The 26,320-nt window shown below is 48.4% G+C and overlaps 1 protein-coding gene across 1 annotated transcript in view; it reads left to right on the top strand.

Annotated features, from left to right (window-relative positions):
- sorbs1 (sorbin and SH3 domain containing 1) overlaps window positions 1-26,000 on the top strand; it is a 30,931-nt gene extending 4,931 nt beyond the window's left edge. Inside the window, exons 10-27 of the mRNA XM_030105968.1 lie at window positions 1,137-1,172; window positions 1,290-1,392; window positions 3,638-3,752; window positions 6,760-6,843; window positions 10,890-10,939; window positions 12,647-12,825; window positions 14,759-16,186; window positions 17,747-17,811; window positions 17,989-18,159; window positions 18,345-18,391; window positions 18,848-18,962; window positions 19,102-19,227; window positions 19,332-19,526; window positions 19,699-20,220; window positions 20,896-20,991; window positions 22,291-22,478; window positions 22,601-22,707; window positions 23,033-26,000. Coding sequence (XP_029961828.1) covers window positions 1,137-1,172; window positions 1,290-1,392; window positions 3,638-3,752; window positions 6,760-6,843; window positions 10,890-10,939; window positions 12,647-12,825; window positions 14,759-16,186; window positions 17,747-17,811; window positions 17,989-18,159; window positions 18,345-18,391; window positions 18,848-18,962; window positions 19,102-19,227; window positions 19,332-19,526; window positions 19,699-20,220; window positions 20,896-20,991; window positions 22,291-22,478; window positions 22,601-22,707; window positions 23,033-23,100 — 3,695 coding nt within the window. The 3' untranslated portion in view covers window positions 23,101-26,000. The remainder of the gene's footprint in view (window positions 1-1,136; window positions 1,173-1,289; window positions 1,393-3,637; window positions 3,753-6,759; window positions 6,844-10,889; window positions 10,940-12,646; window positions 12,826-14,758; window positions 16,187-17,746; window positions 17,812-17,988; window positions 18,160-18,344; window positions 18,392-18,847; window positions 18,963-19,101; window positions 19,228-19,331; window positions 19,527-19,698; window positions 20,221-20,895; window positions 20,992-22,290; window positions 22,479-22,600; window positions 22,708-23,032) is intronic.
- The last annotated feature ends 320 nt before the right edge of the window (window positions 26,001-26,320 follow it).

The following is a 26,320-nucleotide window of genomic DNA, read 5'->3' as shown; positions in this document are numbered from 1 at the left end:
ATGTGAGTATTAAAGGGATGCTCCACCACTTCTACCCAAACAGTCAACGTGGAGAAGTCGAGTGAAATTGAGAGAATAAACTCTTTTAAAAAAAAAAAAAAATACATGTTGAAATTTTTAAATGTTTTAAAGTAGAATTTAAATGGCGGAGTTGCCCTTTAATGTTTAAAGTCACTGCTGTTTCTAAAGTTTGTGACAATAATATACTTTCTGACTGATTTTCTGTCACACCCTTAAACATGACTGACTCCAAACAAGATGACTGAAGTCAGCTGTTTGTGTTCTCTTCTGTTCTCCCACCAAGTAACTCTTCAGTCGAATGCTTCATTTTTCCTTTTCAAAACTAATGAAAATCTTGACATTTTCATTTATCTGACTTGTAGAACCGTTTTTCTTTCTCCTGCCTCTCAAATCTCTCCCAGTCTCTGGGCTGTAGTTCACAGTTCCAGCCACTAGGTGGTGCTGCAGTCATGCACAGAGCTGAGGCAGCACACGCACGCACACACACACACACACACACACGCACGCACGCACACACACACACCCACACACACTGAACATAAGGCTGCTCACTGCCGGTAGATTTAAGTATTAGTAATTGGGCTTTCGCACTGGATGTTTGGCTTGATCGGTAGTTTTTATTTTATTCATTTTATTTTTCATTATAGTAGAATAAAAAGGTCAAATTTATTTTTCTTGACTTTTCAGTCTCACCTCATCACTGTGTGAAATAAGCAGCTTCTGCGTCTGCAGCTCCGGCTCTTCAGCCGCCGTCTCACAGTACAGCAGTGAGATGTACTGAGGTTGGGTGTGCAGGCGGCAGCTCTGGGCCTCCTGCCTCCCCGAGCTCCTCTCAGCCGGAGACTCGGTGCTCATCGATGCTGGGATCCCTTTTTTTAGCTCAGTAATGCTTCCTGGAAAGTGCTTTGATTTGGCACCCCGTCGCTGTGTTTGGTGAAGATGTAATGCCCGGCCTAATGGAAGGTGTGAGCCGGCGGGGAAAGCTCGGGAACAGAGTTTTTAATGCCGCCTGAATTATTTAGGCTCATATTGAATTCACGGCTTTGCAAGAACCAGAGATGTTTAAAAACAGTCATGAATGACATCTTATTGTTTCATTGTTTCCCTCCTTTCAGGCGATGGTCCCACGCCCTACAGCTACTTGGAAGATGGTGAGTTTGGAAGTTTAATTAAAATACTGGATCCATTGAAAATAGTTGGTCCATTTCCTCCCCTCTCAACAAAGCTGTAAATGTCTGTGTGTGTTTGTGTATGTGTGTGTGTTGCAGTGAAAGCGGTCCCACGCTCCAAAAGCGACGACGAGGTGGATTCTCGAGGCCGGTCGATGCCGGTGCCGACGCGGTCGTCCTCCCTCAGACCTGCTGCCAAAAGGTCAGCGGCCTCCGTCTGCCCGCTGAGTGCGGCATTTACTTTCACAGCGCACTCGCTAATCATGTCTGCCGGACAGGAGCGGCTAGAAACTAGAGGTTCTCTGTATTTTTGGCTCCTGCTGATAGGTCTGCTGAGGTTTGGATGCATTAGACATTGAATTTTGAACATGTTAAATGTGATATAATGCAAATTAACAGTGTAGCTGATCGCTGTCGATCGTAATTCTTTGCAGGCATCAGCTGAAATTCACTAAACTGACTCTAAACCAGATGTTTCACCACTTTTTTTTTATTATTTCAAACAAAAAGTCTCAGAAATCCTCTCAGAATATCACAGTTCCAATCATTCCTGGTTTATGTTAGTAACAGTTTCCAGAAGTATTACTCTGGTCCACTAAAAACCTTCAGCAGAAAAGCTGGTCTGTAGCATGATTTAATGTTTTTATGTTTTATTACATTGAGAGTGATCGTAATGAAAGCAGAAGAGGGAACATTTTCAATGGATCATCTGAGGAAATCAGATAAAGCAGTCCTGCTGTATATAAAGGGTAAAGTTTAATCCTTTTAAAAGGACACAAAGATTCATAACTTACATTTTTTTGCCAACACTTGATGTATTAAATGTAACGTAATGGAGACAAACTTAGATAAACGAAAGACGATAAGGAGAGTTACAGGTCAGTGTTTTTTGGCCGAGTCTGCTGGTGAAGTAGCTTTAATCACAATACAGGGAAAATAAATGTTATACTTCCCTGCAGTAAAAGTAAATCAGCAGAAGGAGAGAGTCATAAAACGTAAGAGGGATCCATCGCTCCTGTTCTCTCAGACATTATATCCTCTGTTACATTATTACTGCAATGTGAGCGATCCTCATGTTATAGTGTTTCATCATATTATAAAACCTCAGGACATTAATATATATAGTGTTATATTCTAATTTATTTATTACTCTAATGCAGTTTCACATGTTAATAATGTATAAGACCAAACATAAAATAGATATGTTTTAAATAGCACAAAACTTCTTGACAATCTAAGTTGATGTTAACATTATATTGTGATAGTTTGATTCTGAGTTGTTGTAGCGTACTCACATATTCTCACAGAAAGATGTGGTTATGTTATCAAGTGGACCAGGCCAGTTAAAGGAGGGAATGTAAAGATGAAAACATCCAGTCAAAGAGCTGTCAGCCTTTACTTCATAAACTCTGATTGCATTAACAGAGCACACCTAAAGCATCCAGTCTGCCCTAAATACACCAAAGGGAGAGGATGCCTGCAGTTTAAGGAACACGTGAGACGCTGCTGGTCGGCTTCCAGGTCGAAAACTAAACGCCCAAGCAGCCATTTTAATTTACGGTCACGGTGTTTTCCAGGTTTTGACCCAGTTGGATTTAACAAGCAGTCTCCGCATATTTAGCCGTGGCTGTAACCGTCTCTGTCAGCAGCGTCTATATTTTCACCCGTCGCTCTGGGAAAAAGAAAAATGATGAAGAGTTTTTATTTATCCGAACAGTTTCGCTGGTATTGTTACAAAAGATGCAGGAATGTATCCCTTCCTGTCAAGTATGTGAATCCGGGGCTATTTTTTTCTTTCACCTCTGCGTCCTCCAGTGTTTACTCGGGCTGCGATTAGACACACACACACACACACACTTCAGCGCAGACATGAATGGTCTGCTCCCAGGGAAATGAGTGATGGAGTGATGAAGGAGGACAGGTGACGGAGGGAAAACTGCTCCCCGCTAAAGCAGCAGCTGACATGTGGCGGGCCGACCTTCCTCTGCGCTCACGGATGCGGCGCCGCATTCCCCAACACATCCTTATCGTTGCTGCTGAGACATGTGAGGAGAATTTCACTGCAGCCCTGAGATTCTTCGCCGTGCAGAGCACGGGGAGAGTTTCTTTCTTAATGAGGAGCCTCTGACCGTTCACCTGTCTTCGGAGCGGTTCGCCCAGGAAATGGCGTGCTCTGTTTTCCGTTAGCGGGTCCAATCTGGTTTACTTGATCTTATTAGTGATTTGGCTGCTCTGTCAATTAGATTTTCTGTCATATCATCGTTAGAGGAGGAGGAGGAGGAGGAGAGGAAGCAGAGAGACGGGGCAGGATAATGAGAGCGGACGTCATATTCAAATTAGGAGAAAAAAAACCCTAGCCTAAGCCGGTTGCCATGGAGACTACTTGATAAGGATTGGCTGTCTTGCATCCCGCTTCCCTCCCCGCCCCGACTCCCGCCTCTCCGCAGGAACGAGTGGGAGCCCCCGGATAAAAAGGTAGACACCAGGAAGTACCGCGCCGAGCCCAGGAGCATCTTCGAGTACGAGCCGGGGAAATCGTCGGTGCTGAAGCTGGAGAGAACGGTATGCTAACCCGCCCGCCTCGCTCTCCTCGCTCTCCTCCTCTTCCTCCCCTCTGTGTTTGTGCTGTGTGAACTGCCCCCCCCCCCACCCACCCACCACCATCACCACCACCACTCTCCAGCCATCATCCACCCCCTCCACCGCCGCCACCATCGCCGCCGCCGTCTCTAAGCTCCCCGGCGGCAGCTCGGAAGGCGACGCGTGTGTGAGCCGCCACATTCCCGAAGGGTGTCCTGTTGCGGTGACAGACGAATCCGCTTTGAAGCGAGCGGCGGAGTATCACTTTCAAGGATAGCCATTGTCTTCCCGTCTTCAATTTAAGGTTATTGGGCTGTGCGGGGACCTCAGTGCAGCGGCGTGTCGCGCTCTCTATCCCACTTTCATTTGCAGCCCTGCTGTGAGTGAAGAAATCAATGAGGCAACGTCAACTTTTGTCCTTGAGGGCAGGATTTTTTCTTTTTTTCCTTTTTTTTTTTGCTGTAGATGTTTTAGAATTGGAGTTACTGTTTGTGCACAATATGAAAACCCATTACACGGATATCAGTATGTTGAATATACTGATAAGTTGACTGTATTTTTACTGATTATCTGATTCGATCAGGATAGTGAGGGATGCTGCCTTAAACCCAGTCCGACGCCTGCAGTTGAGATCGTTCTCCTTCATCCTGGGACTTTGATGAACAGAATGCTGAACTCAGTGGTTTTCCTGTCAAACCTTCAGTTTTAAATGTATCAAGTATCAAAAATACTTGGTTTGATCATTTTCGTGATTATTTCTAATTTTTCGTTTTTTCACAAAATAGTGTGCATGTGTCGCTGGCTCTCTGTCGTGATCTGTGTATGTCGATTTCATGGAGTGAAACAAATAGGACAGTGTCTACATGTGAGCGTACGTTAGTTTTATTTTTAAAGGGGGCCTATGATGCTTCATCTCAGACAGAGTTTTCTGATTCTGGGTTTTAACTGAAGCATTTTTTTCTGACTGGTCATCTCCCAAGAAGTCTGACTCACCAGCAATAACGCTGCCGTCCAGCTGCCTCAGACCATTCAATTCCTGACTTGAATGACATGATTCTACTGAAAGAAGCTCATTTGTAGCTTTCCGTTTTATCACAGATCAGAGAACAGGGTGAAAGCTTCCAGTAAGCTTGTTCTTTCTGCTAGCTCTATCCGAGAATTGATAAAACGAAAGATCGGGTTTCATTTACAAGAACAGATTCATATGCACAGGAAACAATGTTGTTTTTCTTTTATATGAACACAGAATGAAGATGCTTCATGAAAATACTGAACTGATCCAGTCTGAACTGGATGCTACTCGATGCATAGAAACCTGCACATCATTTGATTCGTTGTTCATGTAAACGGGACAATCTGATTCCTCCTCTAGTTAAATTCTCTGTAACAGAGTCGTATGTGAGAGTCGGTGAACTTCAGCATCAAAATTCACATTGTGCACAGCTATTTTTCAATAAAAACTGAAATAAATTAACTCTCTAAATCAAATTTAAGTATAAGTTCTTGCTAATTTGCTAGCAATAAGGCAACTTTTCAGGGCTTCACTGATCTCTTGGCTCCTTTTTCAGTGTCGTCTTATGTAGAAATAACAGTTGCCGTTTTTGAAGCTGAATGGTTTGTGTCGTCTTTAATTTTACACTTTCCTGCAGTGTCATCCCATTGTTTCCCAGCAGACGCTCCGTCGGACTCTGCCAAGCTTGTGGGCCGTGTTTTTGAACCCCCTGCTCTCGATGTAGGCGTTTTGCTTGGAAACAATGAAAACTGCTCATATTTCTGAGGTTTGAGGCAACTTTAAAGCAGCGTGAATCTGCTACATGCAGTGTGGAGTTTTTCTAATTTTAAGTCGCATCCTCTTGCACGAAACAGACAAAACAAAACAAACATGAACATCAGTCTTTAAGTGTTCAATCAAAAAAATGCAGTCCCGCAAAATAGGTCCTCTTTAGGTGTTTTTGATGCAACACACGGTCCTATCTGTACGCTGAAATCATTTTTACTGGATTCAGTCTTTTTTGTTTTGACTGAAATAAAATACAGAAAGAGAAGTTCGACATGAAGTTTCACCATCGGTGCTAAACATGACAAAACAAATGACGTTTTGTGTTAGATAAGGATTCGAATACCTGTCCTTATCTTTACTTATATTAGCTGTTGATCTGAACCCAGGGGGCCACAGCGAACCTGGCAACAAAACCGACCCGCATGAACGCCTGATCATTAGCGTGTTTAAGTAATGCTGTCTGATATATACAAAAACTGTGGCATGAAAGCAACGCCGACAGGCGAGGTTGGTGGTTTTCAAAGTGAAAAATTCAGGGTCTGATTTTGTGTATTTTAAGTTTTAAGAGAGAAATAATCTTGAAACACATTTCAAACTGAATTTAGAGTCAGTGTGGCGGTTTCAGAGGATGCAGACGATATGAAGACTTGAGAAGAGTTCTGCTTATAGACCCCAACGGCCATTATCAATCATATATCATGATGTATGAACATTAGGATCCCATTAGTCGGTGAAATACCCGGCGTGGTTCAAGCTGTGTTCAGGCAGCACGTCGTCAAACACCCCTGGGCTAGCTTGCGTTTGTTGTCGTCTCCAGTCTCACTCAGTCCCGTAGCAGCCTCGCTGTGTCACCAAGACAAATGAGATATTAGGTATTAATTAGTGAAGTAAAGACATGCTGGGAAGTGGATTTTGTTACTGCTCGCTGTTCCCTCCTGTTTTCAGCCTCGACGCTGAGCTAAATTAGCTGTCAGCTCCATGTTGTTTCACATCCGTCTTCTCATCCTGCTTTCTGCAAGGAAAAAAAAGAAACAGAATCACATTCAGGCTTGTTTTTATTTCAAAGCACGGCCGTACGATTCGCTGGTATCTTCATCTGTGAGAGAGCTGAGCCTGCAATGCCTCATGAACGTGGTGTGTGATATTCTGTGCTGTCTGAACTGTCTTCTCTTGTCTCTCTTCTCCTCTTCCCGTCGCCATGCCCCGTAGACTCAGGATGTAAGTCCAGAAGATGTAGATTTAGAGAATGAGCCTTGGTATAAATTCTTTTCAGAGATGGACTTTGACAAAGCGGTAAGTGGTCGCTGTCTGCCGACGGACGGCTTATTGTACTTTACTGCATGCGATAACATTGATGTTCCAGTAATGTCTAAACGTACTGTGTCTGTCTACAAGGACTACTACGGTGTCTCCTCCCCCCTCCCACCTGCAGCACCATAACAAATAATTCTTAATTTAAGGAGCATTATGTGAGAGCATGTTTAAGAGGAACATTTTCAGCCATGTGAACAAATATTGTGGTTTAATGAAACCACCTGTCTCTGTACGATCCTCACAACCGCTCATTTCTTTAAGTTTCTTTAACATTTTAAAGCAAATTGATCCTTGAGCAGATTGTTTGAAGCGCTCAATGGAGTTTTTTTGTCATTCATCGTCATCGCCTCATCCAGTATAGAAAGACATCATATTTGATTGGGTATAAAAACATTCAGATTTTTGAGTTTGTCGGCCCTTTTTTGCGTCTGTGGGAGTGAGTGAGCACAGTGACGCTACAGAAAGAGCCTCGTCACTTCGCCGTGGCCTGTGCAGCTCAGATAATCGATACTTAATGAGGCTGATTGTGGGTGAGGATTCATGACACTCCGCTAGAAGCACAGGTGTGTGTGATGAAGTGCCATTTGAAGAATAGTGGCTTTTAGACTTCCTTTTGGTCACTTCGACTTGCATCATCCTGCCAAAGCTAAAAGACGCCACAGCCTGGAGGAGTGGGCTGGATGAATCACCCAGGAGGCACTCTTGGCCTGGAGAGGCTGCGGTCCACGCGGACATCAGGCTCCAGGATAATCCCGCTTGAAATAATAATTGCCGTCTGTCTGTTTGGTGCATTCACCAAAATATCCAGAGTGGCGCGGGAACGTCAGAGCAGTGTACGGTGTCATGGCAGAGCCGAGCCCCGAGGCCGGGTTGGCACCAGGCGAGCGTTTCGCCCGCCGCCCACAAAACAGATGTTGATTCTCCTCGCTGGCCTGTCACTCAGCGTCACGCCGCCACATCCCGGATCATATGAGGTGGCACCGCCGGCTGTGCCGCTGGCCATGAGGTCATGTCCCAGCATCCACCGCACGCGGGGGGGCAGCGCCTCCCGCTCCGGCGGCGGCCGGTGTATATGCGGAGGAGGTTTAGCGGTGGAGGCGGGCGACGCTCGTCTCATGGCAGCCTGGATGTTTGCCAGCTGAGCCGGGCTTGATGACTGGCTCCTGTTTAATGTCAAAGTCACTTCTAAAGCTGCACCTGGTATGTGCAGCATTTGACCTTAAGGCTCAGCCAGACACTCTGGCTCATTGGAGCTTGATTGACATATCAGCGCTCACTTGGTCTTACCGGAGGAGAGATACGGATGGAAGTCTGCAAAGAATGGTCGAACCCAGGTCTTCTTGGCTCAGTTCCAGTTCGATCTTGTTCTTTAGATTAAGTAGTTTGGTTATAAGGGTTAATATCTGTTACCTAAAGTCAACTCTTTCCTTTGATGCTTATCTTTCTGGCATTTAGGATCTGTTTTCATACTGCAGAAACATCCTATGTTAAACCTTAATAATCCTGCTCTTTGTCGTTATCCTACCTCCCTGACTACTGGAGGCCACTTCCATTCACCTGAAAGCCCCTCAGGAAGCGTGACGCCTGTAATCACACTAATGGGCCTCATGATTAATATTTACCAGCTCTGGGTTTAAGACAGGTGTGAAAACCCATCCGGCGACAGTTACGATCAGACACCGACTCATCGATGCGCGCGGCGAGCTGGAACCTGAATTCCACACATATCTCCGGTCAGGAAGCTCGTTTTGCCCCCCCCCCCCCCCCCCCCCCCCACCGACGACCGACAGAGTGGCTCCATCTGTCGAGCATATGCTGACGTGAGGGGCCGAGTTACACCACGTCGCCCCCACCCCCTCCGCCCACTTTGCCACCTGACATATTCTAAAGGAGGCAACTCCGTAAGTCCGCCAGCTCATTGTGCTTTCATATTTAACCTCCGTTATACACTTAACCTTTACCTTTAAGCATTTAGCGGAGGGTGAGGCGGCGGCGGCGGGGGGGGGGGGGGGGGGGGTGGCTATAACAGGCCCTTCACACTGGGGGAGCTGTTTTGTTTTCATGAGAACATATCAACACAAATAAGGTCCTGGAAAGAATGAGATCCATGTTACCATGACCCACTCGTGGTCGCTATGTTGAATATGAAAGCGGCACACGGGGGTCCGAGCTCCGAGGACACCTGTTAGGAAACATGCACATGAAATTCCGCAGAAACGTTGTCATGGGTGTGACGGGTGTCCTCGCCGGTGTCCATATACAGGCCTCCACCTTCCTAACGGCTTCCTGAGTTCCTGTATGGCGATGTCCCACCGGATACACACCTCTGAGCTCTCCTTTTTGAAGCCATATCAGCTTCCACAGAATGATGTGATGTGAGGCGATATCATGCCAATCACTTGATATCAGATTGCTCCAAGTGGACGGATGGAGCGCCTTGCGTGGCAGCCGCCGTCGCCGGTGTGTGTGTGGATGGGTGTGTGCGTAAAACGCTCCGAGTACTGTTAAATCAGCGGAAACGCACAAAATAAGTGAAATCCATTTACCATGTGCAAGTAGCTTGATTTGCAGCCTTTCACTCATAAAGAAAGGTTCACATAAAGTTACACAAATCAGGCATCTTGCAAATAACCAGATTAAGATTCCATTCATTCACTCCAGATAAGCCGTCCATGCTTGTTTCCTGTTTACTTTCCACTGATGCTGTGTGTGTATAAGCCCAATTACCCAGGGGTGTCAGAGGATACTGTCTTCTCCCACTGATATCAGATTTGAGAGGGGGGGTGGGGGGGGTGGGGGTTACGAGACGCTGAAGGAGCGAGGAAGTGCCGCAGATTATTCAGTGACACTGCAGTGTTCTCCTGAGTCGACATGGAACATTTGACTGTATAAATAGATCAGACTATAGACCTGCCAGGCCTGATGTTCTGCTCTTATAAAGATAGGCTCTTATTCTGAGAGGTTATTAATGATCCTTCTGCCCTGGCAACTAAGTGCAAAGGCATGTTGTGGCAAACGAGCTGTCCAGAATGTTCCTTGTCTGCTCGCCGGCGTGGGGACGCGGCCGCTTGGCCGTGCCGCGGGGAAGCGGACGCGGTATTAGCAGCAGGGCCGGGCTGGCTGGGTCGGGGATTGTGCAATCGTATTTGCAAACAACACTTGTGCTCTTATTCATAGAGCCCCCGTGTCACGTCTGTTATTTTTACCTGCTGTGACGTCCGAAAAGAGGAAAGCAACAGAAACAGTGGGCTAAAATTAGTTGGCTCTAAAGCATTCAGGAGGCTGGTGCCGGTGCCGGTGCTGCCGCGCTGAATCAATGACCACCTCCCCCCCCCCTGTGTTTTCAGGATATCTGCTCCCAAATAACACGTAACTCTCATCCTCCTCCTCACATTTAGTCACTCACTTTGTGCTCACAGTGTCTTCATTCATCCTTTTATCCTTTTGCTTTGTCTTCATAACATTATTATTATTATTGTTTGTGTCTGCGATGAATATGTTCCTCTGTATTTACTTTGTCAGGAAGCACATCTATTTTGACAAGTATGTGACCCGCGGCATTGAATGTGTGTATGAGTGTGTGTGTAATTCGGCCTCCTTCCCCCACCAGCTGGTTAATTGTCCCCCGGTCTGGTCCAGTGGTAATGAGAGTGACTCAATACCAGACAAAAGAGACGGCTTCACTGGGAGACAGCAGCCCATTGGCTGAGCCGGTGACAGCCTCCTCCCCGCATGGGCGCCCCCTGACCGATGCACGCCCACCCAGCCTCTCCTCCCCTCTCTTCCCACTCTCTTTACTGCCGCTTGTTTTCTCCAACTTGCATGCAGGCCAAAACACACGCTTGCCCCCTCTATGCCAAGCCCAGTCCAGAGCGGCTCAGAGACTCAAACCCAGAGCGGCCAGCGAGCGGCAGAGAGCAGGACCGAGAGAGAATCTGGCCATTGCTAATGCGCCTGCCTCAGTTCTGACTGGAGGAGACCTTCCTGTGGATCTATCAATGACTTCTTTGTTTGGTTTGTTGCAGAGTGCCCCCTCTTTCAGCCCCCTGGAAACAGCTTCCGACCTACAGCAGTAGTAAGTCTCTCCTTCCCATTCCAATGCTTTGCACCTTTCGCTTCGCCCTTCCAGGATGCAGATGATTATTGAAGGCTTGTTCTGGGGACAGATAACAATGAGCGCTCTCTCTCCACCCCGTAAAGCTCGCCCGCCCGCCGTCATCCGCGGGGACTCCGGCTTCCTGGGGAGAGCCCGTTAATAAGACAGAAAGCTGCCAGAACAGCGTGTCCTTTGTCCATATTTTTTATTTTAGGGGGGTGGGTGTTTGCGGTGTGGAGACATGTGGTGATTTATCGGGAGGGAGCAGCCTGGATGTCACTGGGAGAGAGGGAACTCGCCCAGCTGCTGCATAACTTAAAAAACCGTTATCTCCCCTCGAGCGTGTGAGTACAGGACGACGATCAGCTACTGGATTAACAACGATAAAGGCAGCTCAGAGCTTACAAAGCCCATGATTCCACTTCTGTTTGTGTAACGTAAGGAAATAAGGACATAGTTTAAGTGAGACTCAACTTCTCCCTCCATTTTTTTTTTTCTACCCCAGAACTTTCCATCTGCTGCAGTCATTACTGTCATCTGGGCCAAGAGGGCTTCCTAATCCAAGTTCTTTAATCCATTGGTTTGGTGTTAATTTAAACTCTGAAGTTTTCAAAGGAAAACTCCGCTCATAAACTGACTCCCAATAAACACACATATGTTTCAGGAAGGATGTTTTTTTCTCTCTCTCTCTCTCTCTCTCTCTGTCAAAATCGAACGCCGTTCATTATCTAAAATCAAAGCACATCTGTGGCAGCGCTACACATTCAGGGGTGTTTTCCACTCACAGATCGCAAAATTTAGCCATTGTTGAAGCATGTTTCAGATTAAAATAATAATTTACATGACTCCAGAATAAGAGCTGTCATCATGATGTGATAATACATTCTTGGCAGTCTGTAATGTCACTGCCTCTCGCTACAGATGAAACGATAGACATCGGCTATCAAGATGCCTTCCAGAGAAGTTGTTTTAATCCTTCCACAGCCAATATGTGGATTTTTGTGATTTCTCGTCAACAGCTTGGAGCTATCAGCGTTTTAATGGATCTCCACCATCACCAGTGCACCTAATTTTTTTTTCCAACTGCGATGAAAGAGCTGCTTGTTGTGGTGCTGAACAGGGAGAGTAATGTGTCCATGCATTTGTGCAACAGTGTGGACGTGAAGCCCAGTTTGCATTTTTCTCCATCCAGCAACACCTATAAAAAAAAGGTTTTTTTTTCTACTCCCATTTTCCGAACATGTGACAGGAGTCTGTCTATTTAACGACCGTGTTTGTAACGTATAGACCAGCAGTAATGTATGAGCGCATGTGGAAGAGCGTAAACCTGAGAGTTGTGCAGGTGCAGGGTGACGGCCGATGCATCACGCAGTAATATTTATAGATATCTGTCCCGATGGCCTCCCTGGAATGCCAGGATATCTGTTGTAGCTAATGTCTTCTCCCAACATCCAAATTCTCTTCTCTCTTTCTGTGTTTGGCTTTTTTCTGCCTCTGATTATTCCGTCTCCCACAAGTCTGCATAGACAGGAATTACCTCAAGAAATTCTAAATAGGAACCATATGACGGCTCATTACCCGGTTTGTGTGCCTCTGTTTATCATAAAAACATGTAACAAAACTCTCTGCGAGCGAATCCGACTGCGCTTAATTAGCTGCCTCCGTTTCTCCCCGTTTTCTGTCTAGCTCCTCGAGCAAGTCTGGGCACAGCGAGGTGGAGAAGGACAGAGGATCGTCCCCCAGCGAGCCCGCGGCTCCAGAATGCGACCGCCATGTTTACAAGAGCGTCCTGGAGGGCGGTGACATTCCCTTACAAGGTCTACGGGCCCTAAACAAGCGCCAAGGCAGCTCCTCCTCCTCTAAAGGTAGGACAGGGGCCACTCTGCACATGTGGTCAGTGAGGACAGGTGTGTGAATGCTTCTGCAGTTAGTGCCGGCCGTTAGAGCTCCGCCCTGCTGAGACAGAACCAGTGAGTGTTAGAAGTCGGCGTTGGCCCGTCGGAGTTGTCTGACAGGGGATACATGTGGTTTCGTTTACCTTTCCTTTGGAATTCACTCGTTTTCTTTGCTCCCAGACCTCATAACATCGGCCAGTCACCTCTCAGCATTCACTCCCCCCCACCACCACACACACACACACACCTCAGCAGCTTTTGATTTATTATTGATGCCATGGGTGTTTCCATCAAACGTTTGCTGGCCATCTGCTTCGGAAAACTCACGGTGCGAGTGAGGTGGTCTTGTTAAGGCGACGGAAGCTAACCTTGAGGTGTTTTTTGTTTTTTTTTTCCGCGCCCCCTCCTCTTGCTCCAGTTGTGAGTCGCCAGTCACTAGGCAGGCTTGGGGCAAGACTCCAGACTGTCAGAGCGCCAGAGAGAGGGAGAGAGAGAGAGAGAGGGTATAGAGCGGGAGGCAGGAGCTGCAGATAAACAGAGCTCAGCTCCTCACCGGGCCGACCAGACGGGGCTGAGATAAACAGGAGGGACACAGAGGGAGGGCAGGCATGAGGAAGTCAGCTGTCAGTGTGGGGTCAGGGGCTGGAATGCCGCCGCACATGGCCGGCCAGAGAAACCCCGGGGAGGGGGACGTGAAGAAGAGAAAGGAAGGGACAGTGTGACCCAGGACGTTTTGGGGAGACACACAAAGATTTTTTAAAAAAATTGCAAGCTCAGGATTGGAGTATTTCCCAATGACTAGATCGTTTCTTTACAGCAGAAACACAGAAGACCAAAGATTGTTTGTAGTCATTTTAACATGCAGTAAATAAATTTATCTCTCAGGTCAACTGACTAGCACGCTCCTCCATTAGTCTTCTGCCAAGAGCGACAAAATCAAACACTTCATCATGTGTTCCTGTCTTGTGCTCACGAAATCTCAAAAAGTGTCTGTGTTACTCTGAAGCCAGCCTCCTCCGGGGCTTCTTCAGCGGCCAGAAGGGTAACTCTTTACTCGCCGTATGCGAGAGATACTGTATCGCTTCGACTTCCTCAGTCTGTGTGTTTTTTCTGGCAGATATAGCTGCGACAGATCGGTCACTCGTGCCTTGCAGTCGTGTCTCACAGCGTGTGAAAGCGTTGTGTCATTTCCCCTCCTCGAGCAATCAGCAGCCCGGGAGCAGCCATGTAGATTTCAACAAGGCTTTTTTTTTTTTTTTTTTTTTTTTCCATCCTCAGTCGTATTTTACCGGGCAGGTTGACTCAGGATACATTTTTTTATTTACAGCCGTGTAGGGGAGCGGTGTATTAACGGCGGTGCCAGCAGCCGTTTATCACTGCAGCCGTTTAAATGCTATTAGTGGAAAAGGTTGGTGTGTGAGGTTCATGCTGCCAGAGACACACTTTACTCCGAACACGGATGAAAGATAGACGTCGCAAAACTGTCCTGTTTTGTTTTTTTCTGGTGGGAGGGAGGGTTCTCATTCACTTTTGAATTAATCACGACCATATTGCGTGTTAAGATAACCTCCGACATCACATGACATCTCATGGTATATTGCTGTTTCAGTAGTTCGTGTCTCACTTGTGACGTTATTGTTTACGGTGAGAGTGGTAAGACAGGAATCTGTTGCCCCCCCCCCGGTTCCATTGTTCCAAAGCATAACTCGTCACTGCAGTGCCATGCTGTTGAAATAACACTCATCTGTTACTTGATGCACAGTGCATCAAGTCTGCTTCCTCTTGTCATCTACCTTTTGGAATTTGGTCTTTACTTTAGAAATGTGCCTGTTTTAGTGTGTGTAATCCTGTGATCATTGTAATCTAATATGTTGTTTATTCTGTTGTCCTGCATGCTTGCCAGTGGATTATAAAGGTGGGAATGGCTATATGATTTCACCCTGCTCCTCTGTAAATAGTCGATCGGTTCTTGCCAGTAATGCAATAGGTAACCAGTGTAAGAGTAAGAAGCCTCTGTCTGCTGCCAAAGCCTGCATTCCCCAAATCCTGCCCTCTAAGTTCAAGCCCAAGCTGCTGCCACCCGGTGGCGACAACGAGGACAGCAGGACTCACGCTGCCCGGCAGCCCAAGGCCCACAGCTGCGAGGACCTGTACACGGGGCCGTGCGATGGAGACGGCGCCGGGGCGGAGGGGGGCGAGCAGGGCGTCGACGGCCTGACGAGTGCCTCCCCCGCCGTCAGGAGGAGCGCGTCCGAGTTCTCCAGCCTGTACAGGACCATGCACCTCATCCAGCGCCCCAGCTCGGCCGGCTGCAGCCCGCACGGCAGCGTCCGCAGCCTGGCCTCGCTCTTCGAGAAGGCAAAGTCCGAGGCGGGCGATCGGTCGGAGGCGGACGGCGGGGGCGGCATCCCTCGGGACGCCGTGTCGTCGCGGGTCAACGAGTTCGAAATCATCATCCAGCGGTCCAGCTCGGCCCCCAGCCGCTCCTCCTCGCTGCCCACCTTGCACTCGGGCCACGGCCACAGCCCGAACCTCAGCCCCGCCCACCTCTACATGCCATCCGCCGTGTCAGCAGAGTCCCTGTTGATGGCCGGCGCCACGCAGACAGAATTCCGCTCCCAAGTGGAGCCGGAGGGCAAAAGCACAGCGGAGGAGGCCCCGTCGCCGGGCGGGGCGGATGTGGAGGAGGCCGCCTGCTCCTCGGCGGACGGACAGAACACCCGGACTGGTTCCCCCTGTAACACGGAGGCCGAGGTGGAGCAGATCTTCAGCAGAATGTCCCCAGAACTGAGCCCCCGTCACGCCACCGGCTCCAGGAGTCCCTCCACTCAGCTGACGCAGTCTCCTCCTCAACACGGCCACCTCCACCACCACCACCACCACCACCTGCTGCACCACCTGAACCATCAGCTGCTCCTCAAACCCAGTAAATGTAAAGGCTCCTGCCCGGCCTCCTACACCCGCTTCACCACCATCCTCAGGCACGAGAGGCAGCAGGCCACCACCCAGCAGGAGAGGCCGCCCCCCTCGGAGAGGAAGACGCTGCCCGGGAACCTCTTCCTCATGGGCCCCGCCCCCTTCAGGTTACGGAAGAGCCCGCAGTCCCAGCAGGCCCGGCGGACGCTGCTAGCCACCAGGGTGCCGATGGGCACCCAGAGGCCCGGCAGCCCGTCCCCGGAGCCCAGACCTCTGATCCCTCAGCGCCTGTCCTCCCTGGAGGTTCTGGAGAGGCTGAGTAACGGGGAGGGAGGCGACAGTGACGGCCTGAGTAACGGGCCGGGCCTGGACGCCAACGGGAACCTACTGCAGCCGCTGGCAGCTCACCGCAGAGGTGGCTATCTCATCCCTTCACCACTGTCACCCTCCTCCCTCTGTGCTCATTCATTTACCTCGGCTCTGTTGTCACCCCGTGTCTCTTTTACTCCACGAAGCAACGCCGCCACTTTCCATCTCTAGTCTGTGTGGTGTGTGGACAGTGTCGCGACAGCGCCTCCATTTCATTCTGAGTGTGTTTGTGTGGCGCCCTTACATTTCACCGTGAGTCACATCGAGCCCACAAAACGCACCCAAACACCTCAGAGACTGTAGGAGGTTCAGGAGGCTTTCGGTAAGGTATAAATCAAACGGACATCATATTTGAGTCGTATGCATGTATGCTGAACTCTGCATAAGCATTACATAAACATAGGAGCTTTTCTCTCCTCCAGACAGCGACATAGAAGCCCCTGTTTCTATGTGAGTGAGATGAGATGACAAATGTTCATTTAAGGGTGGCAGCTTAGATTAATGCTAAAGATGCACTCAGTTAGACAGAGAGAGACAAGTCCACTAAAACGTTGCAGATTATAGATGTATTATTAATTCTATATCAGCTAATAAGCTGTGACTGCCAAAAGTCTGGGAATAGCACTTTAAAATATCCTAATCGCAGCTATAATAAAGTCTTTATCAGGAACAGTGTGTCAGGTAACCTGGGACTCTCTGGCAGTTTACACTGTCCCACCTCGAAGCACCAGTCCGTCCTACTGTTGACTGACTGAGAGTCAACCTCTGTTGATTAAAACATTAAACCTTTACAGCAGGCATGAGACAGGACCCTTACCTTACTGGAGCATGAGCGACCTTCCTCCATCTGGAACTCATCAGTAATGTTTAAGCAGGATGTTTTTATTACAAAACTGCATACTTCCCCTCAAATTGATGTCTTATCGTTTTATTTTTGTATTCTTACATGATTGTCGGGACTGCTCACGTCTTCCATCTTTCATTGCTTCCTGGGCCAAACAGGAAGTTTCCTGCTTTAACCTTTTATTTGACATGACGCTCGGCTCCTGGACATGATTCATACGTCACGTCAGTAGCTGTTTCTTGTGGCCCTCACTGGGACACAGAAGGACACGTCCATGGCGGTGTGGGGATCACGTTATGTCTCTGTGGAGGGAAACTCTCCATCAACATCAGCAGAACCATGTTCATCTTTATTCATGCATTGGTTTATTTTGGCCGACGTACAGTAGGGCTCACGTTTTCTGTCTGCCATTTGTTTGTGGAGGGTTTTTTTTTTTTTGTTTTGTTTTGTTTTTTTTTATGAACACTTAGTGGATTGTTGTGTGTTCATTCTTGTGTGCATGCAGGATTACATTGGACTTTTTTTCATGACTGTGTGTGTTTGTGTGTGTGTGTGTGTGTAGACTGTTTTGTTTTTGTGGTGCAGAAATGACGGTGTTCATTTAAAGCATGCCAAGTGATATTTTCATGATTCTTTTCAGTAGAATTGACTAGTCGACTGCAAAATCATCATCGTCTTTTTTTGTTTCCCGTGCCTAGATAGCTCTTCTTTGAGGTTGTCGGAAATTTCTGCACAGCCTGACGGCGTCTATTTCTGCTTCAGATTCTTCTCCAGCTCCCGGAGAAAGCCAGGACGAAGTATTACGGAGGCGTCATGGAGACAAAGAGGTGAATTTTCTTTGAAGTTAAGCTTGATGTTTTTTATTTCCAATTTGTTCCTCATTACTTTAGTAAAATTCAGCTGTGTTTTGGCTGAGTGTGTGAAAATGTGTCACATGAATAAAAGAGGAGTAGAGGAGACCCATATCTGCAGGGGACAAACCGTTCGGTCTGGTTTCCCGGCAGAAAATCTTGGAGGAGCAGCGGCGGCTGAAGCGGGAACAGGAAGAGGCCGACACGGCGTCCAGGAGGCACACCAGCGTCGTGCCGACGCACCACCAGTTCATCACCAACGAGCGCTTCGGAGACCTGCTCAACGTCACCGATAACACGGAGAAGAGGAAGTCAGGCGTGGAGGTACCGTACCAGCTCTATCCGTCTGTCAGCAGGAAGACTGACTGCAGCTCTTTGTCTGTGTGAGTGAGTGAGTCTGGAGGGGGGGGTGAATCCGGCCGTGACCAGGATACGATGGATGGATGAATATTAAAATATATTCTAAACGAAACAGATTTCTGATTGACCTGTTTTCTCACTGAACACAGAGAACTCCTGCCATGGCTCGCTTTGACTTCAGAGCAGAAACTCTAAAGTAAGTGAAAATGACCACAATATGTCACTGATACTTTATACACCTCAAGATTTAACTGATTAATACTTTATTATTTTTTAAATGAAAGAATCAATGTCGTCCAGGTTCAGCCATTTCAGACACAGATTGCATGAAGATAAAAGTTGACTCTTAAAGGGGTTGAATTTGAGGACGGGAAGAACTTTGCCGAAAGATGTGTGCAAATTCATTTTGTCCCATTTAATCATCTGCAAGGCGGGGTTACCAGCTTGTAATGAAGTGGTGCCAAAAACTCAGACAATTACAGGAAATTACTGTTTAGAAGAGCAGACGAGGAATGATGTGTGTGGAAAATGTGAAATGGGACTGTAATATAATACACACTGCTGTGAAGCGTATTTAAACTTTGTAGGAACAAATGTTTATTTTTATTTTGTAAAATGAGCTTCTAATGTGGCTGTGTTGTTTTTTTTGAAGGGAATTACCATTTCAAAAGGGAGATATTGTATATATCATTCGACAAGTGGATCAAAACTGGTATGAAGGTGAACATCATGGACGCGTTGGTATTTTCCCCCGAAGCTACGTGGAGGTACGTCGGCTCCGCCTCTTTTCACAGTAAACATGTAAACACATTCAAGGGAGTAGTGCACAGAGGGTAGTGTGATTCTGCAGGTGAGATTGTGAGCCGTGTTCTCGATGCTAATGGAGATTGTGTTTTATTTGTGCAGCTTCTTCCCCCGACAGAGAAGGCTCAGCCGAAGAAAAGCGCCCCGGTGCAGGTCCTGGAGTACGGAGAGGCCGTCGCCCGCTTCAACTTCAACGGGGACACGGTGGTGGAAATGTCCTTCAGAAAGGTGTGCAGTGGAACTGCTCTTATCTGCAACAACAATTAGGAGACAATTCATTCTGAAATGGTGATAATAAAACAAGCTTTTATAAAGCGTATTTGCCCCTGCAGGGAGAGAGAATCACGCTGATCCGCAGAGTGGACGAGAACTGGTATGAAGGCAAAATCTCAGGCACCAATCGCCAGGGCATCTTCCCCGTCACCTACGTAGAGGTCAACAAAAGGCCGCGGGTGAAGAACGGGGTGGAGTACCCCGACCCGCCGGTCAGCCAGTCGCCGCAGCGCAGCAGCAACGCGTCTCCCCTGGTAAGACCTCAGCCCGGCAGTGGGAGGTCATGTTAAACACAGAACTGATTTATTTACACACCCATCTATTCAGATTTTTTTTTTTTTTAGTGCATTTGTCTCATCTTTCATTTCCTCTTCCTTTTCCTCATCCCCTCCTTCTGTTCTTCCTCCGCCCTGTTGTTCTGAAAAGCTGTACCGTAACCGTCTGACCACCTCGCCCCTGCCGCTCCCCCGCTCCCCCCGCCGCTCCGTGTCCCCGGAGGTCCACGCCATCTCCTCCGAGTGGATCTCCCTGACGGTGGGAGGCGGGAGCCCCCCCGCCGCCCCCACCCCTCCCCTGCCGCCGCTGCCCACCGTGTCCTACCGATGCGGCGAGTACCTGCCCCCGCCGTACTCCGCCAGCCCCGTGCCCCCCATCACCGGGAGCCCCTATTACATCTCCCCCATGGCCTCGCCGGCCGCCTCCCCGCTGCCGCCGCCCTACCCGCCCAGGCCCGGCTCCGCCACGCCCTTCGTCACGTTCACCCCGCCGCAGGGGGAGGACTTCCTGCTGTCCCCGCCCTCGCCGCGGCTGTCGCGCAGCGTGAGCCCCTGCGGCGGGCCTGTGCTGGAGGGCTGGCTGCGGGGGGAGAAGGACCTGACAGAGGGGGAAGGCGCGGAGGGGGACAGGGGCCGCTCGGCCCCGGGCAGCAGGCAGAATAGCCCTGCAGAGGTATCTTCTGCATGGTGTGCAGTGTTGCATCTCAGCCTCGCGCTGGAACCACAGTTTGAACCCCCTAAAGCAGACCCCCCCCCCCCCCCCCCCCCCCCCCCCGACTCCGACGAGTGGAACTAACCTGTCGGTCTGAGCCGAAGGTGAACGTTTGCACCTGCTAGTCTAGAGAGAGGAATAATCCAGCCAGTCACGTTGCTTTAAAGGTGCATGCTGCGTTGTGTGTGTGCGCTACTAACATGCAAGTGTTTTGCAGTGTTTGTGTGTTTATGCGGTGAGTTTCAGGTTTCCGAGCTGCAGCAGAAGGTTTTTTTCTCTCTCCTGTGTTTCCAGGATTGATCGGAGAGCTAAAGTTACCGGCTTCATAAAATTCAGCGTACGGTTGCACGTTGTTGTTGTTCCACGTTGAGGTGTGACACCTCGGATGCCACTGGAGGTTGAAAGTTTATTTAGGACACTGACATATTTATTGGCGAGTATTTATAGGGTTTCACGTGTTGGCTTGTGTTTCAAAAGCTGCTGCGGGGTTGAAATGTCCACCTATAGGGTAACGCAGCCTGACCGCCTCTGAAGTGCGAAAACATTTACAGCAGGTCGATGCGTGACGCGTCTCCGGAGAAAAGCTGTAATTTTGAAATGTGTGCGCGCTGACACGCCCCCGTTTTTGTGTTTCAGAACATGAAAAATGACGCCGACCACCATGGACGGAGCTCCAGGAGCCCTGTGATGCTCTTCGACATCCAGGATAACAACAACGTGAACTCGTTCGCGGTAAGGTCACGGCCGGTCTTCCCGGAGCTCCTCCAGAGATTTATGTTTGGTTGCTTCATCATTAGCCTGACATTTTAAAGCTATCATCCTCTAAATCTCCCATCCTCTGTAACATACCTTCTGAGTGTTTAACAAGTTAAAAGAAACTATTATTTCATTAGTCTGACATTTTGGGAAACATAAAATCTCTTTAAAGACTGGAATCTAACACTGTTCAACTGTTGAATTACTTTTTCAGTCCCTATTCTATTGATCCTTCATAAAATGGGTCAAATACCGAGAATTAATCCCCACATGGAGGGAATATATCAATTATAGAAACTATGTTACACCATTATTCCTTATGGCACACCATAGATATTGAAAAGACTTTTGGGAACTAAAAGCAGCCTCGTGCTAAATGTTTTGAGTTGCTATGAAAGCAACATTTCTTCATCTCACCGCTTCAAAATTAACACCTGCCATGCAGGACGGAGCATTTCTAATTTGACGTCAACTTTATTGTCTTGTAGATTCTTGCTGTGTAGATATTTGTCGCCAGCTGATGTCATTTTGTGAAATAAAAATCTAAACTAAGCGCTCGCACCAATCTCAGCTCCAAGCTTTGTCCCCAAAGGGAATTAAATAAGAAAGCCCACACACCCACAGTGATAACATGCAAACTCCACACAGAAGTGGAGAAACCGGCGGTTTTCTCGCTGTGAGGTGAAAGTGCGACCCACTCCTCCACTGTGGGGCAGCCGGTGAGAGAAAGTCTAGAAAAGCAGAAGCTTGCTAAGTGACTCAAACAGCCTTCGCCGCCGTGTCAGGGTGATCTGAATCTGCTCCTCGCTTCACGGCTCCTCTGTGGTCTTCCTGATGAACTCAGCCAACAGACTCTCAGTGCACAGAAGGGAATGTAATATTCATTTTCTCATCTAACTCTCAGCAGGAAACTAAATGAGATAATTATGTGAGATGTCAGACGTTAATACTGCATGCTCATGCCCTGTGAAAATGAACTAATATCTCATGTTTCCTGTCTCCATGCTCCCACTCTGGCGTCCCGCCTGTGTTTGACTCCTCTCCTGGGTCCCACCAACACCTCCTTCTGCTTTTCCTCCTGGCATTTTAATGGACCACTTCCTTTTTCTGCCTTGCTACTTACTGGACCTACCTTCCTGTCTCGCCCCGCCCCCGCCCCCCCCACCCCCGACCCCCTCCTCCTCCATTCACCTCCTCCGCCCCGTCCTAACACCTCACCTCCTGCGGGTGAACCTCACCCCGCCGGTCTGTTTTTCTCTGACGGCCTGCTACTAGGAAGCAGTGTGCAATGAGATCTTGAATATAGCTGAGACCTCGGTGAGGTACTGCAGCACGCTGTCCCACCTCCATAATGACTCTCTCCATAGACTGCACCCCCACCCCAGTAAACAATCTCTCATCATTTCCCAGCAACCCCAGTCCCACAGCAGCAGCCCGGAGCCGAGCCGTCTCAGCTGCGGAATGTGAGTCCCGTCCGCTTCGCTCCCGCTTTCACTTTGTCGTTTTACGTATTTCCGGGTCGAATGAACCCCCTTCCCCCCCCGGTTCTGGACGGTTTTCCTGAGCGCGGCGTCTTCTCCTCCAGTTTCCAGGCTTTGTACAGTTATGTGCCGCAGAATGACGACGAGCTGGAGCTGCAGGAGGGGGACCTCGTCAACGTCATGGAGAAGTGCGACGACGGCTGGTTCGTCGGTATGTGCCGCAGCGCCTCGGGACGGATTCCTCAGACCTGCAGTCACACCCGCCGTGTCACATCCATCCATATAGGGTTTCTGCAGACTGACAGCCGGGGATTGCACGCGTGCAATGTGCATGCTCAGGGCTCCTGCAGAAGTAGAGTCATCTCCACTGTGTCACATCGCTCCATGTAGGGCTCCTGCAGATTGACAGCCGTGGCCTTGCTCTGAATTTTAAATAAAGCTCAAAGGGGATATATCTGCGCCCGGGCTTCGTCGTCGGAACGAACCCCGATGTTTCCCTTTAACCGATCATTGTTTGTCTTTCTGTTTCTGTGCAGGGACATCAAAGAGGACGAAACAGTTTGGGACTTTCCCCGGGAATTACGTGAAGGAGGTGAAACTGTAGAAGACGTCTGATCTGGCTGAAACACACGGTTGTCTGTCCTGCTTGGGAAGTCCTTACTATCGCGCGTGGCTGTCGGTTAGAGTAGCGGTTTAGAGCCGGGCGGGCGTCTGGTCTGGGAAAGTGAAAAAGCTGGGCCTGAGGCACGTGGAACTGCGGCGAGGCGAGGAGGAGGACGGCCCGCTGCCCGCGCCTCCCCACGGCGATCTGCACCTCCATCTCGTTTTCAAGCGCTTCTTCTCCTCACGTGGAAGTCCTCCGCCAACCCTCCCCGCACACCCCGCCGCCGTCGATCAAACGGCGGCTCCCGTTAGCGTCCGCGTGGTTCTGCAGTACGCGAGTGTTTCCGTAGCACCTCGACCCGGAGGCCTGGCAGCCGAGCCGCGGACGGATCACAGAGTGGACCTTTAGTACCTGAACTGGATCTTGGAGGAGTCACAACGTTTGTTTTTTTGTTTGTGTGTGTGTGTGTGTGTGTGTGTGTGTGTGTGTCAGCTACCTTTCAGGACCAGACATGTTTAACAAGGTCCGGAAAGTTTCATCATGCAAAACAAAACAATTGAGTTTGAAAAAGATTCATTTTGTTTTTTTTAAAATTCACCAGTTAAGAGTTAAGAAAGGTGCATAAACTCTCTAAAGTCGAAATCTTTTTAAGCCTGAGTTTAAAAAAAAAAAAAGACCTTTTTATTCATTCAGCTTCCATATAACTCAGCCAGTATTGGGTGCCTCTGAAACAGTTTCCTTAAAGACGCCAGATCAGTATTGCCTTCATTCCCCATCCAAAGGTTGCCTCACAGATATTAAGACCACAGTCACGTGTGTGTGTGCTTGTGTGTGTGCGTGTGTGTGAAAACACTAAAAATCAAGCTGCAACATGTGTTGTAAGCTTCTCATTTTCTCTCTCTTACCACAGCAAATACAGAACGCTGTGTTGCTTCCCTGGTGTGTGTATATAGAAAATTATATATATTTTCAACAGATATGTATTTGGTTTTTTTTTTTCATACCTCTTTGAATGGAAACAAAGTGATGCCTTTAAGGTAGCTGGTGGCTGACGCCTGGCTCTCTGAGCGACCGCCGGACAGACGTGGTAGCACTTAACTCCCCGCTGAAGGACGATCCCACCTAACACCGCGACAGACGACAAGTCCGTGACGACCACAAGCTGTTCAATATTTAAAATGAAAAGCCAACGAGGTGTCTTACCATGTGATTTTTACAGAGCGTACTGAGATTTTAACCCTTCCCCACTCTGATACGATTGTATATGTACATGTGAATGCCTCCAGACGACTTCACCCCGCCTTCCCGGTGTAGTGTCAGCATGCGGCGTAGGCTCGGAGCATGATGCACCATCAGCCTCAGCTTGAAGGACACGCGGGCGCTGACGGGGTTAATGCTGCTCTGCGAGTTCTAATCGCTCCCCGACGGAAGGTTTCCTTTGAACCGCGCTATCAAAGCATCGCGGCCGTCTTCCTGCACAAAGCTCCCTCGTCCACGCAGATCCTCTGCGACGATCGCCGCTGCCTTCCTTCGCTCGCGTTTCTCCTCAGATTCCCTGCTGTCGTCATTCTCCGCGCCGTCCTCAATCAATCCTTTGCACAGCTGTCGAGTAATGCTTGTTATGACCTGCTCAGATCAGCAAGTAGCGTGTAGTCTGTAGTCTGTAGGCTCAAGGAGTCTTTTAAAGACTTAGTTGATTATTTCCCTGTTGATACAGTTCTAATCCAAAGGTGCCAGACTATCATTTGACCTACCTGTGAGTGTAGCTCTTTACGACCCACAATCGGAAACGCAAAGCGAAGCGGATACAGACCCAAACGTGGATGTCAGCCTGGCCGTCACACACCTCCTACATGGAGTGTGATCACTGATGAAGAGCATTAATTCAGGTTTTCCTCGCCGTGCGGATCGCCCCTGACCATTTTGCCAACGTCAGCAAAACAATATGCTCTCGACAAGATAAAACACGTAACACAATACACTGCATTGTGGGTTTGCCTGTACAGCACTGATAATACTGTTGTCGTATCTGGTTTCACCGCAGAAGCATGTTCTTTCCCCCCGGCTGCTGTTCCTGTGTAACAAACAGCTTCTCTTGAATGTGTAGATTGGTTGGGACTCTGTTGACCTTTAGCCTTGTTAAAATAGTTTTTCTTTCTTCCATGGAGAGAGAGAGAGAGAGGGCTCTGCTCCATGTCGGAGGGGAAAACAGCCATCGTGTGCTCCGCGAAACATCACCGGATGTATGAATGTATGAAAATCTGAATGTGGTGCAGACAGCGTGCACAGCAAACCGTCAGGAATTTCGCCTCCTATCAACACGAGCGGCACAAGAAGGACTGTAAATATGTAAATTAAGAAAACAGACCGCGAGCAGCGGGAGCGTCGCACGGCGCCCTCCGTCTCTGGTTTGCCTGCAGGTGGTTTTTGGAAAAGCACAGAGCAGAGCGTTACTGAGCACACACACACACAGTTTGACGCATACGAACATTTACGCTGCCATTTGTGACCGTCATAATGCCTCATGTTAGATGCAAAACCGTGCCTCATTTTCAGTCTTTTTTTTTGTTGTTGTTGTTTTGTTTGTTTTTGTTGTTTTGGGAGTATCACCAAAATGTATTCATGACATGTTTAATGTAACCACGGTTTTCCCGTTAGTCCTAGCCTCCGCCAACGGGAGAACTTCTACTAAGGACGTGTCTGTTTCCGTACAAGTACCTAAAAGTGTGACACAATAATCCTGAGAATGGACTAGTTTGATGAGACGCACAACCTGCAACAGGTTTGGTTTGTTTGCTTCAATTTGCAGTGCTGTTACATTGACAATAATAAAATAAAGATACTATATACACTGCTGTGACTTCGGTATTATGCAATATTTAATAAACAATTTAAAACTTGTGGTGTCTTTATTTTTATGTGTGTCATCTCTCCATTTGATGAGATCCTCGTGTTTGTTAAAAAGTGACAGTTCAGTGTTTTATTTAGGTTTTAACTCACAGACACAGGCATTTCAACACTCATCTGAAATGTGGGAATTTCGGCCAATTTGTGACCCTTGAATTGTTCGCAGGTGTGAATATGACTGTGTGTGATGGATGGATCCTGTCTTTCCTGCCTCTGCAGATGTTTATATCACTGTATGACATTCAAAACTTGCATATATTTTACAACTTCTGAGTTATTCAGTGAAACATTCCTTTCATTCAGCTGCCCTGGA

The sequence above is a fragment of the Salarias fasciatus genome, chromosome 13 (assembly GCF_902148845.1).
Source record: "Salarias fasciatus chromosome 13, fSalaFa1.1, whole genome shotgun sequence".
In the NCBI taxonomy this organism is placed as follows: domain Eukaryota; kingdom Metazoa; phylum Chordata; class Actinopteri; order Blenniiformes; family Blenniidae; genus Salarias; species Salarias fasciatus.
This window is presented reverse-complemented; position numbering and strand designations above follow the sequence as displayed.